Source organism: Bos indicus x Bos taurus, chromosome 7 (assembly GCF_003369695.1).
Source record: "Bos indicus x Bos taurus breed Angus x Brahman F1 hybrid chromosome 7, Bos_hybrid_MaternalHap_v2.0, whole genome shotgun sequence".
In the NCBI taxonomy this organism is placed as follows: domain Eukaryota; kingdom Metazoa; phylum Chordata; class Mammalia; order Artiodactyla; family Bovidae; genus Bos; species Bos indicus x Bos taurus.
In genome coordinates, this window is record NC_040082.1 from 8,451,255 (window position 1) to 8,465,646 (window position 14,392).

General features: G+C 35.0%; 1 protein-coding gene across 17 annotated transcripts in view; it reads right to left on the minus strand.

The window, feature by feature from the left end:
- Positions 1-46: 46 nt before the first annotated feature.
- The window catches only part of PPIP5K2 (diphosphoinositol pentakisphosphate kinase 2), an 83,111-nt gene continuing 68,765 nt past the window's right edge, over positions 47-14,392 (minus strand). For 6 of the 17 annotated variants that reach the window (XM_027545503.1, XM_027545493.1, XM_027545497.1 and 3 more), the window contains 7 exons: positions 14,070-14,142; positions 12,370-12,489; positions 11,437-11,499; positions 9,591-9,650; positions 7,844-7,984; positions 4,741-4,866; positions 47-1,755 (listed from right to left, as the gene is read on the minus strand). In XM_027545503.1, the coding sequence (XP_027401304.1) occupies positions 1,643-1,755; positions 4,741-4,866; positions 7,844-7,984; positions 9,591-9,650; positions 11,437-11,499; positions 12,370-12,489; positions 14,070-14,142 (696 nt within the window). In that variant the 3' untranslated portion in view covers positions 47-1,642. Of the gene's footprint in view, positions 1,756-4,740; positions 4,867-7,843; positions 7,985-9,590; positions 9,719-11,436; positions 11,500-12,369; positions 12,490-14,069; positions 14,143-14,392 lie in introns of those variants that run through there. The other 11 variants (XM_027545498.1, XM_027545494.1, XM_027545495.1 and 8 more) reach the window with 5 other exon arrangements.

The window sequence follows — 14,392 nt, forward strand, 5'->3', positions numbered from 1 at the left end:
GGGACAAAGAAACGAGTAAAAAAATAATTTGCCATTTAAGTCATCCTCTGATTCCAGAAATAAAATATTTTAATTCAATTCCACTGAAAAAATAAAAGCAGTTTCTTTACTCCGACAATGAGCACATTAACCACATTTTCACATACAGAAAGCTTGGGTACATTCAACTGTTTACAAAACATGTCTCCATAATACATTTACATTCATGTCAAGTACTGACATACTAACTTATATAATTGTATGTATTTGTGACTTTTGCATCTGGTACCTTTTAAAATGAACTTGTAATAAATGCTTAATTTCTAAAAGTCAGTTCATATATGATGATTTAAGGTTAGGAGAGTTTCTACGAAGAATTTTAATAGATGCATTCATACAAGAATTCAATAATTTTTCTAAACCTAAGTCTCAAACTAAAGCTTTAGCAACTTAAGTTACCTGACTAGCAATGGATGAATTCTTATCAAGATGTACTGTTTGGTTTATAGTTTAAGTCATTTGAACTGGTTTATAATTATTTGTGCATCAGGGGAAAATAAGCACCAAGGATAATAAATATTTTTCAGATCATAGATGAAATCACAATACAATAATCTTAATGTCCCTCCAAAATCGAATAATTTGAAATAAGCATTTATTTCAAATGATCAATCTTTAAATTATCTTAGTGAGATCAACTGATATTCTAAAGATAAGAATGGAAATGGTAAAAATAGGTGCCACAAATAATATCTACTGACAGCAGAATTCAGATATTCTCCTTACACTGATGAGGTTCATTTTGGAACTCAGTTTTTCAGATCTAAAACGAATTCTGAAAATAACTAACAATTATAAACTTGTCAACTATATCTCTTAAACAGAAACTCTAAAGATGTCTTTCTTGCCAATATATGAAACAAAAATTTTCCTTATGAACAAAAGCACCTTATGGTGAAGAAATATATAAAGAAAATATTTTCTACAAATTAATGTACAAATTTATGTGCATAAAGGTATAGTTATCCCAGATGCACATATTTTAAATAAAACAATAAAAAATTCAAAGCACAGACTGAAAAAATAACCCATACGCCAATACTCCAGTGATTAAATATTGCAGCATATATGTAATTATAACAATTGGGGGAAGAAAGTTTCTACTCTAAACTGTGGTCAGTGAAATCTCTTTGGAAATATGCTTTTTAAGAAGTCTCCAGTACAGACACCAGATTTCAAGCTACAGGACTTTACAGCCAAGATGCAACCCCGTGAAAATGAAAATGTACAGACACCACCTCCCAGACTCTTCAGTAACCATCACCTCTGTGTGAGACGGGTAGGCTTTCACGTTCCTTTTCTTTACTGCGGGCACATGGCAAATATCACATTAACAACAGACCTTTATCACTGTAAGTTTTGCTACTCATAAAATGCTAATAAACATTGTTTTCAAACATTTCCAGATCATGACAAAAATTCTTTACCTGAATATATACAAAGAATTCTCTTGATTTAATCTATCTTTAAATGAACACAGAGCTGTACAAGGAGACACAAATTACTTGCTTTGATATTTTTCAGTCAAGGTTTATTACATGCCTTTTTTTTTCTACTGAACATGTGATTTTTACAAGGAGTTCCAACTTCTGCTTAGAAGATTTCATTTTTTTTTCGAAGTATTTTTTTTGTGTTCATGCATTTCTGTTTTGCTAGTCACGCCCTTTTTCCGCGATGAGGTATTAGGAACAGCTGTATTAGAAGGTCCGCTGGGAGCTATACAAAAAAAAAGAAAAATTACGGCTTAGATTTTCACAAGCAATCCAATTTCAAATAATAAAAAACAATCAACAAAAGATCAAATAACACAAAACTTCTTTTTCCCTACATTCTTCATGGGAAACTAATTTCTTTGTGACTCCCTGGACTGCAGACCACCAGGCTCCTCTGTCTGTGGGATTCTCTAGGCAAGAACACTGGAGTGGATTGCCATGCCCTCCTCCAGGGGATCTTCCTGACCCAGGGATTGAACTCGCGTCTCTGACGTCTCCTGCATTGGCAGGTGGGTCCTTTACCACCAGCGCCACCTAGGAAGCCACAATGACTATGCTCCTGCTGCTGCTAAGTCGCTTCCGTTGTGTCCTACGACTATGCTCACAGCCTTCAAATTTATACTTCTGGCCCAGGTCTTCTCCCTTACCTCAAGATCTGTATATCCTACTAGAAACCTCTATAGAGATACTGGATAGGAAATATAAACTTAACATGTTTAAAACTGAACTCATCAATTTCCCTACCAACATCTATTTTCTTTGGTATTACCTATCTTACCACTGTCTAAAAAGCTGAAAGATTAGAAAACTAGAAACATTCTTGACTCAGGAATCATCCTTTTATATCCAAACCAACCTTAAGCCCCAATGAGTTATCAAAAAATTATTCTAAGCCAAGTTACACTTCTGTATGGATGGGTAAGCTCCTGCAGATGAATCTTCCTGCAGATAACAAGTATAAGCTCAGAATAAAACATGAAAAAAAAAAATTATCTGAAGACACTGAAGAGGGAACAAAGGCAGTGATATACTAGAAAAGAATCAATACTTGGAAGAAGGCAACAACATGGAATTAGTTTCCCTGTCCTTTAAAAGAAAAAAAAAAAGCTTTGGCTTAAGGACAGGGTCCAGTGTGCACCATGTAGAATGCCTAAAACTGCAACATAAAACTCAGTCTTTCCAGTATGAAGCACCAGAAGACAAGTACTGAGGCAACAGTTGTGGCTGGAAAGCCAGGTAGGAAATTCCAATTCTTTGTGTAAACACTGATCCAATGTACGAGTTCAGCAGAATAAGCTCCAAATAAGTCCAGTTCAGGCTAAAGCCAGTAAAATGAAATGTGAGCTGTCAGTTATGTCAGGGGGACATAGTATCACAATCTAGGTTCAGCCAAGGTTAATACTTTGCTTTAAAAAAAAACCCCAAACAACCCAACACTCTTTGTAGAAACATAAGAGAAACAACAGAGTCCAGAGTTGATCTAGAATACAATCCAAAATTATTCAATATATGAAAAACATGAAAAAAGACTTCCTTCTTGGGAATGGGTAAGTTCATAAGAGATCAATCCTGAGAACACACCTGACTAATAGACAGGAATTTTAAAGCAACTATTTTAACTACACTCAAGAACAAAGGAAAATATTCGTATAATGAATAAAAATACAGGAAATCTCTGAAGGAAAAGACTATAAAGAATCAAAACAAATGCCTAAAACTAAAGAATAAATACCTGAAATAAAAATTCACTGGATGGTTTAATAGCAGAATGCAGATGACAAGTAAAAGTGACTATCAACCAGGATTTTATTACCAAAAAAAAAAGTCCAAAGCATGCCACAGTCAAACTTCTGAGACCCAAAGATAGAGCAAAAACACTGAAAGTTGGCAGAGAAAAGAAATCCCACTGCATACATAAGAACTAGTCTTCAAATTAACAAGGACTTCTCATCAGAAACAAGGGGAATGAGAAAAAAGTAGGACAATATCCTTAAAATGCTGAAAGAAAAAACTTTAGAGATTCTCTGTCCAGCAAAACTACCTTTCAAGAATGAAGGTAAAATAAAGATTATTTTCAGATATAGTAACAAATAAGAATCAAGATTGCCGGGAGAAATATCACTAACCTCAGATATGCAGATGACACCACCTTTATGGCATAAAGTGAAGAGGAGCTAAAAAGTCTCTTGATGAAAGTGAAAGAGGAGAGTGAAAAAGTTGGCTTAAAGCTCAACATTCAGAAAACGAAGATCATGGCATCCGGTCCCATCGCTTCATGGGAAATAGATGGGGAAATAGTGTCAGACTTTATTTCTGGGGGCTCCAAAATCACTACAGATGGTGACTGCAGCCATGAAATTAAAAGACGCTTACTCCTTAGAAGGAAAGTTATGACCAACCTAGATAGCATATTCAAAAGCAGAGACATTACTTTGCCAACAAAGGTCCGTTTAGTCAAGGCTATGGTTTTTCCAGTGGTCATGTATGGATGTGAGAGTTGGAGTGAAGAAAGCTGAGTGCCGAAGAATTGATGCTTTTGAACTGTGGTGTTGGAGAAGACTCTTGAGAGTCCCTTGGACTGCAAGGAGATCCAACCAGTCCATTCTAAAGGAGATCAGCCCTGGGATTTCTTTGGAAGGAATGATGCTAAAGCTGAAACTCCAGTACTTTGGCCACCTGATGCAAAGAGTTGACTCACTGGAAAACTCTGATGTTGGAAGGCACTGGGGGCAGGAGGAAAAGGGGATGACAGAGGATGAGATGGCTGGATGGCATCACCGACTTGATGGATGTGAGTCTGAGTGAACTCCGGGAGATGGTGATGGACAGGGAGGCCTGGCGTGCTGTCAATCATGGGGTCGCAAAGAGTCAGACACGACTGACTGACTGAACTGAACTGAACAAATAAGAAATATAAGAAATAGTAAAAAGATTCAGGTAGAATCCTGGCTGAACAGAAAAACAAGAGAAGACAGTCCATAAATCAGTTTAGAAAACTGTGAGTATCAAATATATTTTAACATACGTTAGGGGAGGGGGGATAATTAACAAAAGAAAAAATACCTCAAACATATCAATAGGCTACAGTAACAGATTTCCTAGACTGTAATCATCCTACTTAGAAACAGATTTTTTACACCTACAAAGCAAGCTATTACTACTCCTCTAACTGCTATACGGAATCCACAAATTCACACATACGCCTAACCTGGTTTGCTGCTTGCTTTAGTACTCTTGATGCTAGCTGGTGGTGTTGGGAGGATCTTTGCAGGTGTATATGTATTTAAAGATACTTTTCTTCTCATTATTGGACTGGAACGTGAAGTTAAAGAGGCTGAAAAAGAAAAATCAAACAAAGTAATTCAATAATTTTCTGAGGCAAGTCTATCAAATTTAAACTAATCAGATTATGAATAATTGAGTCAGACTGTCTTCCTATTAATATAGTACCCAGATGAGATTTATTTTCATGCAAGAAAATGTTAAAGACTCTTTCTTCTTTCTAATTAAGGTGGGGAGATTGAAAAGTGTGAAAAGTACAAGTAGGTACATTTCTCAAGTATGAAGACCTCTGGAATAGGACAGGCTGCAGTAGGGGGTGCTACTGGCATGAGCTTTTGGGGTCCCAAACAAATGATGGCGGAGGTAACAAAAGGCAGATTTGTCAATTTTTGGAAGAGGGCCTGATCACAGTCAAGAGTGTGTCTCTGAAAAATCAGTGTGTGGAACAGACGTGGCAAATGTGCCTGCAGTGGTTGATAACTACGCGGAATGAATATAAAGTTCACACTGGCAGAATATCAAAGTAGTCGCTAGTGAAATAATATACAAGTGACAATGGACAGGAGTTTGAGTGAACTCCGGGATTTGGCGATGAACAGGGAGGCCTGGTGTGCTGCAGTCTATGGGGTCGCAGAGAGTCGGACACGACTGAGTGACTGAACTGAACTGATTAAAGAAAGTTGCTTAAAATATCTCATAAAGCAGCACATCATTACTTAGCTTTTTTCTGCTTACATCTTCTATTATAACTTCCAACCTCTAACTTAACCAATTAGTATTTTGAAATTGAGGGTCAGTGCCTTGGTGTAAGGCAGGAGGAATACTGGAGTGGGTTGCTATTTCCCACTCCAGGAGATCTTCCTGATGATATTGAACCTGCGTCTCTTGCATCTCCTGCATTGGCAGGCAGATTCTTTACCACTGCGCCACCTGCGAAGCCCTAACGGGCACCCTATTTTCTTTAATATTCAAAGAGAATGAACAAAGCCACACACTTTAGGAGACCTGGGTTTTAGTCTTGCTTGACCACCAACTGGTTGATTTCCTGAATGGTGTCTTTAAGTCTCTCCATTAATACAGTAAACTTCTCTAAAATGAAATCTTACATAAAGTCGATCAAAGGAAGGCCTAATAATTCAGCTTCTTTCTCTTCCTCATGAAACTTCCTAAAGCTCTTGGGAATATAGTCTGAACACCAATGAACTAAATAAAATCTAAGGTTTATCCAGTTTGATGAACTGCATTAACTGTATTTATTTTCTCATTTAGTTTTAGCTTTAAGTCACTGATTGAAGATCTTCTAAATTCAAAACAGTTTTAATGCTTACCCTAAATGGCACCCCACTCCAGTACTCTTGCCTGGAAAATCCCATGGACGGAGGAGCCTGGTAGGCTGCAGTCCATGGGGTTGCTAAGAGTTGGACACGACTGAGCGACTTCACTTTCACTTTTCACTTTCTTGCATTGGAGAAGGAAATGGCAACCCACTCCGGTGTTCTTGCCTGGAGAATCCCAGGGACGGGGGAGCCTGGTGGGCTGCTGTCTATGGGGTCGCACAGAGTCGGACACGACTGAAGCGACTTAGCAGCAACAGCAGCAAACACTTATTTACTAATTATAGTCTTTCTTTAATCCCTATTTTAAGATTATAAATCCCTGCCCCAAGGAAGCATGGAGTATAAAGTCAGGTAGAAGAAAAAAATGAGAATTTATTTATTCAGATTCTCTCTTGTATACCGAGGAACAGTAATGGCCTTTCTATTAGCTAACAGAGAAAGGAAAAGGAAAAATGTCCTTCAGTTTCCTCACTTTGACTGTACATCTTGCAGATTATTTCATATGGATTATTATCAATTCTCAGCATCAGACAAATTCATATGCACATTTTAAAATGGAAACCGACTTCTCCAAACCACTTCTAAAGTGAAATATTTTAAAACATTCACACCAAGATACCTCTGCAGTTGAAAGCTGACCTCTGCCACCAGACGTGGAAGAGAAAAGCAAAAATGCAGGGGGCACTATGTGGACAGAATATACTGAACAGACCTCTGTAGAATCACACGATGTGGTGGCCCAGGAAAGGGAAGAGAGTCACAGCAACACATGACGGTGGCTTTCATCCCAAGACCCCCAATTTTATTCTTTGGAAAAACACATTTACAGTATTCTTACGAAATACTACTTGGTATGTGCTTAGTCTCTCAGTCATTTCTGACTCTTTGAGACCCCATGGACAGTAGCCCACTTTTTCAGACATATGACTAAGACTAGTAAGACTCTTAACTCTGAGCAGAGCATTCTCTCCCAAAACGAATGCTTCCTAAACTGGAATTCCAGTGTGTCAAAGTATCCTACAGTGTTGAAAATGACAACAGCCAGCTGACTTCTTATACTTAAAAAGGAAGCCTTGAACATTTCCCAAACTGAAGTTCCTGAGAATAATTTTATACAATATTTAAATGTGTTACCAAAATGTTTTCTCAACAAATAAGTTTTGGAAAATGTGGGTATGGAGTTTTTCTTATAATAAAGTTTCCAAAACTGGCTTAGCCACAAATCCCTTTACTTTACACAAAGGAATTAACCTCTTCAGAATATTTCCTACAGAACACAATTTGAAAAACTGTTGCCCTAATTTGCTCTGAGTTAAGAGCTCTGAGTCAAAAGTATTGAATGGATGAACACGTGGGCATTAATGCAGACTAATTCCCGTCTTTTAAAAAAAGCTTATTATATACAATGACAGTAGAAAATAAGACTATGATTTTGTATTATATATTGCTGATTTCTACTTCTGGGTCTTAGATTTCTTCCTCCTTTTGGTAAGAGAAAAAATTTGGGGAAAGAGTCAAGACAAGTGGTACACTGCACATTATACCAAAGAATTTCAAACAATGTTCTTGTATACCCCTTTCTCCCCTAAAATTCTACTTACTATCACTACTTGAATTTATATTTTCATAATTATTTCATATTCAGATAAAATCTACTGTCTAAAAATCAAATAATAATAATAATTTTCCTACAAGTTTCAGGGGTCTTCCGTGGAACTTCACTTGATGGAGAAGCAATGGAAGCAAGAAATTCATCCACCTGCTTTAAGGACAGGGCATTATGAAGAGTTTCTAGAGGACAAATAGATGGCACCATCGAATACAATTCAAAACCTGAGGGGAAAAAACAAAAACAAAACCAAAACCAATAGTTGGATATCTTAAAATTCATTAATTAAAAAAGAAGATCATTGCTTAGAACTGGACAGTTTAGGTCTTTTCAATCGGCCACATGCAAACACACAAGATCTCTGAAGTCATGACACCAGATGCTATGCGGTATGGGGCCGGAACAAGATGTAACAAAGACTTCATTTTAAATATAATAACAAGATACAGCATGCACACGATTTCATTCTGTATTTGGAAAATCTAAGAGTAATACTTTAAAAACCTGGGGTAATAATAAAAAACAAACAACAAAAAATACAGTGTTTTCACGGTTTTTACTTTTTAAAATCAGGTCTATTTGATAGATGAATAAGCTGATGCCATAATGTGTCCCTGATGCTGGAATGCTAAAGGTAACTTCTTGGTGAAAAACAATTAAGTAATTGCTTATGAAGAGTGATTTTAAATACTTTTCTAGTCATACCAAGGCCAACAATACCTCTAGTGTGACCCCAAAACAACATCCATTCATTTACGCTGAAATTAAAATTTCAAAACATATTTCACCTACCTTGATTGAATTAACACAATTAATTCTATTGTTGGAAACTGCTAGCTGAGTGAAGTCAGGCCAAGTAAAAAGCCATACAAAATACAAATATTTCTGCATTCAACAATGGCACACATACAAAAATTTCATGAAACAAACCATGCAGGTATGTATCAATACCATCCATGAAACGAAAGCACTTAAATATACAGCTTCTTTAAACAAATAGGACATAGGTTATTTACTTTTTAATAAATATTGCGTATTTACATTTTATCCAACTGAATGGCTTTTAAAATTATTTTTAGATACAATTAAAATACCAAATCTTTCTGCATCTAATTTGTCAAGAATTTAAACTAATTCTCCTCCAAAAAGAAATGCTTTTAATATTTAGTTTCTATATAAAGTCTAATATTTTTAACTTAAAAATTAATTAAACTTAAGTTGATTGGAAAACTTTCTGCGTCAATAGACATGTGCTCATTTTAACACTGACTTATACTTAATTTTGGGAGAAAATACTGACCTAAGAATTGTCTAATTCTTAGTTGGAATAGGGAAACTCTAGTTAAAAGAGAATCTAATTTTTCAATGAAAACAACCAAAGGATTTACAAAACTGCTATGTTTGATTTCCAGGGGTAAACCAAAGCATGACAGAACATTACATATACTTAAAACAAAACTATAATACCATAATAGCAGCTAAAGCACCTAAGTTAAGCACTAAAGAAATTAGGCTTGCACAAGTACTACTTTTTTTTTTTTTAATTACAAGATTCATGCAAAAAGGCGCAAACCCTTTCCTTGCATTAAACACTGTGGCTTTTTAAAAAATCCTTTCCTCAGAATGTTTATTAGTTTTTTGTAGAACTATTTTCCTGCATTTGCTTGTTAAATTTTGTAACAGGCAAATGACAATATAATCGAGTCCCTTTGGACTATATCTTTTTCCATCTATCTATAGTGAACTTTTTCTTTAATGCACAATGAAAGGGTTAGCGCAGCAATTTAAAAAGCCACCTTGCTGTCATGTTTAGAAACTATAGAAACATACCACTGGAGCCTAGAAACTCCACAGAGGCAACGGACCAGCACCTATAGAGGTGTAGGTGTTCTGCACAGAGGCCCAGAAAATAAGGTAAAGCACTGTCAGAAGATACTTGTCTCACCATGTTCCTTGGACTAAAGATGAAGGCGAGGGGTTAAGTCCATGATATGTGTTAAGATGGAAAAAACACGAAAGTTAAGGAAAATAAAAAGTAAAAGAAAGAGTCAAATGACAATTCATAGGACAGGTAAGACAACACAGCAAAAAAAAAAAAAATTGAAAACCCAAGAGAAATATTTCTAGAGTTGAAAGGGATGCATTTTATAAGCATCAAGTCACAATGTGTGGGAAAATCCATATTTTTTTTTAAAAAAAAGCCTAAATTAAAAGAATATAAAATTATTTTCTGTTAAACTTAACAAAGGCTTTTTTTTTTTTTAAAGCTTCAATAAGCAAATATTTCTCCTATATAAAATTTGCAATACTGGCACAATAACACATAAGCACTCTGCACAAAAACTACAGTCAGTCTTAAACCTTCAATGTCTCTTCTTCAGAATTTTGTGATTTTTGGTTTTTCTTGTGACTTCAGTTTTCTTCTAAGAAGTTCTTACATATGTTGGTTCTTTAGAAGCTGTAGCTGTATCAAATAAGGATCTTTTTCTTCAAAAAGACGCATATAAACAGATACAATGGAGGAAAAGAACATTTAGCTTTAAGGCTAAATTTTCACTTGTTGAGAATTGGATCTTGATACTCCACCTTCAAGAAGTATTAGAGCAGTTACTTAGGTGTCCTCTTAAAAAGATTCAGAAGGAGGGAAATGACAACAAGCTTGTGTTCAATCCTTGAGCTTCATAAAAGTTTTTGAAAAACCTGACTTGAATTTTTGAAAGACTTACTTACAATTAAAAAGAAAAAAAAAAGTTGCAGGGATTAAAAACAACTTCACTCAGAATAAAAGTGAAAAAATGTAGGCTTTCTTTGAAATTCTTTGATTCTGAGTTATTTTTAAATGATTAGTAAATATTCCCTTGTCCCACAAGAAAAAAACTCTATGTAAGAAAGCTGTAATAGTGCAAAATTCAGTGTGTAAGTAATGGCCACAAAATTTTCCTCTTCAGGCTCAAATACTGAATTTAATTGAACTGGTTGTCTAGATTTTTAGCCTAATCTTCCTGTGAGTAGCCCTCGAAATTCTAACAAAAAGCAAGGTACCTTTCCCAAAACTGTTTGCTTGACAGAGGCAAACCACACTGCCATAGGAGGACTAAGTAAATGCTGAAAAATGTTTTCAGCGTGCTCCAGACAAAGCTGGGGTTTGTTTAGACAATCAGGGATCAATAATGTTACACAGTGAAACCTGCATCCCCTGGTTCCCAAGAACTTTTCAAGGACACATCTCATTTGGCTATTTGACAGGTATGATCCTGTATTTTAGATAAATAGCTCAATGAAACAATCATGTGATCAGAAGAGAAATTCAGAAGATCATTAAATTATTAAGAATTAAAAAGAAAATAAATACTATTTATTGTTACATTTTTAAAATTATGTAGATTGATCACTTGAGAAATCAGAAGGAAATTTTAGATGCTAATTAAGTATTAAAACTCATCATTGTGGTCATTTAAAAGTTTGATGAGTAGTGCTAAATTATTGCATAAATTACAGCTGAAAAAGGGAGTTAGACAGTATCAATATTTGGGGTGAACAATAAGTTAGAATTGTATGCCAATTGAAATTAAGGATTGAGCAATGTATGATACTGTATATCCCACATGTTAGAATCAAAGAAAAATAAAAAAGGATGAAGCAGGGGATTATCTTTTAAAATAAAAGCAAAACGTACCATTGGTTGGGTGTCGAGCAAATGAGATAGAAAACCTTTTAACAGCAGAACCGCGTGTGGCGTCTGAGAAAGAGAAAAACAGGTACCTGAAATTCGTAACAGCTACCAAAAGAAGGACACTTAAAAAAAGAGGAGGAAAAACAAATATATAAGGAGGTTAGAATTAGGTGACATGCAGAAGGGACAATGAGAGAGGGAAATAAGCCAAATACTGGTTAAAAGAAGTAAAATGGCTTGATGATAGAGGCAAAGTGTTCAATAAAATATACAAAAGAAAGAAAAGCAGGATGAGCTGGCAATTCTGGTAAATCCATGTTTTACTAACTAAAATAAACTTGTGGATACATGAGAAAAAGTTTTAGAAAAGCTAATTTCAAAAGGGCTATTAAGTACTCCTATTAACAAAAGGGGCACGCTTTGATGAGCCTCAAGAGACTTTCTGAAAAAACTCAAGGTGTATTAACAACAGTGAGAAGATTTCCTTCACCTAGGGATCCTAAAATATTCTCATCTTATGTTTATTCTTACAAAAATAATGCCAATATGTTTTCTTATAAACATCCCATTCACTTTATTTATTTAGAAGTAAAATAAGGGTTAAGAATAAAAAAAATGCTTAAAAGATGAAATAAATTTATTCTTTATAAAATGGCTTATTAACTATTTAAAAGAATATACATGATATAGTTCTAAATTTCATATTTCAATGAAATACTCATTGAACAAGTACTGTAAGTCTAACTATAATTAACTGCTTGATGAAACATGGACCTAAGTAGTGGATAACAGAGCACACTGATAGTCACTTAGGCAAAGGGTGATGGGATTCCATGTGCATCCGTCAGTGGCCTTAGGCTTGCCTTTGAGAAGTATATGCTCATGGGTGTGTGCATGGGTGCAGGTATGATTCTGTGTGTGCATGTGTGCACATACCATCTATGCAGCCAGAAGAGGTCAGCTTTTTACGATGAGTACGAGCATAATCCTGTAGGTTAGGTGCGCTTGAAGAACCCCCGAGCACCGAGGTGCTAAACAGGCTCGCACAGTGAGACCCTGATGGGAGTTAGAGAAAATACATACAGCAACGGGTGTTCTTCTGTTCACATTGGGAATTCATGCAGCATGCAACATGGCTCTTACCACACATATCTGGCAGTGCCCTCAACAGGCTCACAATTCACTTATTATGTCAACTTAATACAGTCACCACCACCATTTATCATATGTACAGATGGAGGCATTTACACTGGAGAAAATGTTCTTTGAGGAAAATAATATACCCACACAATAATTAGACATATACATATTAAAAGTATTAAAAAACACTATCATAAAAATTAATTTAGGATGATAAGGAATTTTGTCAATCAATTTGTATGAGCAGGCAACATTAAAAAACCTCTCCTAGCACAAATTAAATCATATTAAATCAATATTTTTGAATGTATATCTGTGAATGAAGAAGCTTTCCTGATGCCCCTGAATGTGAGTTATCAATATCTGTTATGAAATAAAGCAAATCAAAGTTTACTTATTTGCAAGAAGACCAGGTGAAACATTTCCTTTCACAATGTGGTCATTCGGCCTAAATCACTCTAAATTTCTAATATTTAAATAACTTAAGATCTTAATTAATAAGAAGCCCAATTTGATGCTTAACTTGTAGTAAAAGTCTTTACAACCAAGGAAAGCTTTTACCATTAGGTAAGGATTAAGTAAATTTTTATCATATACATTACAATATGTAAAGAAAGGAGTAATGTGTGTGTGTGTGTGTCTGTGTGTGTATCTGGCAAAATACCGTGGGGATATCAAAAGGTATCGCTGTAACATATGTATAATTAAAGAAAGATTTTTTCAAGTATGTAGGTATCAAGGGACCGTTCATATACTTAGAATAGAAATAATAGTACATACATAGTTAAAACATGAAATTTGTTGTTATTAAACTGATTTAGACAATTATTTACAGAAAATGTCATTATCCGATGTAGTTTTAAAATCAATAATGATTTTAAAACCAAAATAAATTTAGAAAGGTTTTCTTCAACATTGCTTTGCTTGAGTGTTAGCTAAGAACCAATTATGTTCTATAGGTCAATAAAGAAATCAACACTGCCACTAAACATTAGTTTTGCTTTGGCTTTCCTTAACAGATGACCAAAAAGATCACTAGTATACCTAGACAGGTAAATAACTAGGTAAATTAATTTTAAGTGAAATATTCTCCACTTGAAAAATTTTTTAACCAGAAAAGTAGTTCTTTTTGTATGCAGTAGCCTATTTTCAACTTTATCAACTGGGAAAAATGAAGTTTCCGTCCTAAATTAAAACATGCTGGGATTTTAACTTATAGAATACAAGATTAAAAATGAGCACTGGCAATTAAACTGAGCAGTTTATGTTATGGGCATTCAAAAGCATTATAAAACAAAATTAATGTCATTTCTTGTTCATTTCATCAAAACTTTACTGTGTATTTCCAGCTTTACAACTCAACATTTCTGAATTAGTGTATGTTAAATAAAAACTAAAGCATAGCATTTGGTCATGCTTTCACCTCTGAAGAGTTTTACATGTGTGCAAAATATTGAGTTTAAGGTTTGGAATACAATTTCCTTCAGACCACATACCTACAGTAGGGTTCTGCTTCTGTTCTACAAGAGTTCTTGGTGTTCGCAAGTAGTTAGCATTTTCAGATACAACCTGCACAAGGAAAGCAAAATAAATGAAGTAAAACAGTAAAATAAACTAAAAAGTCCATATTTCATTTGCAGCCTGTTTCAGACAGACAAAGGTTAATAAGCTGTATGATAAATATTAGTAGAAATACACAAGATATGAAAGATCATGCAAGATCCCCTTGTGAAGGGAGTCCATTTCATATGAGGTCCTTGCAATGAAGTGGTGCGAAGCAGGCATTCAGAATAAATATCACGTATGAAACAAGACAGAT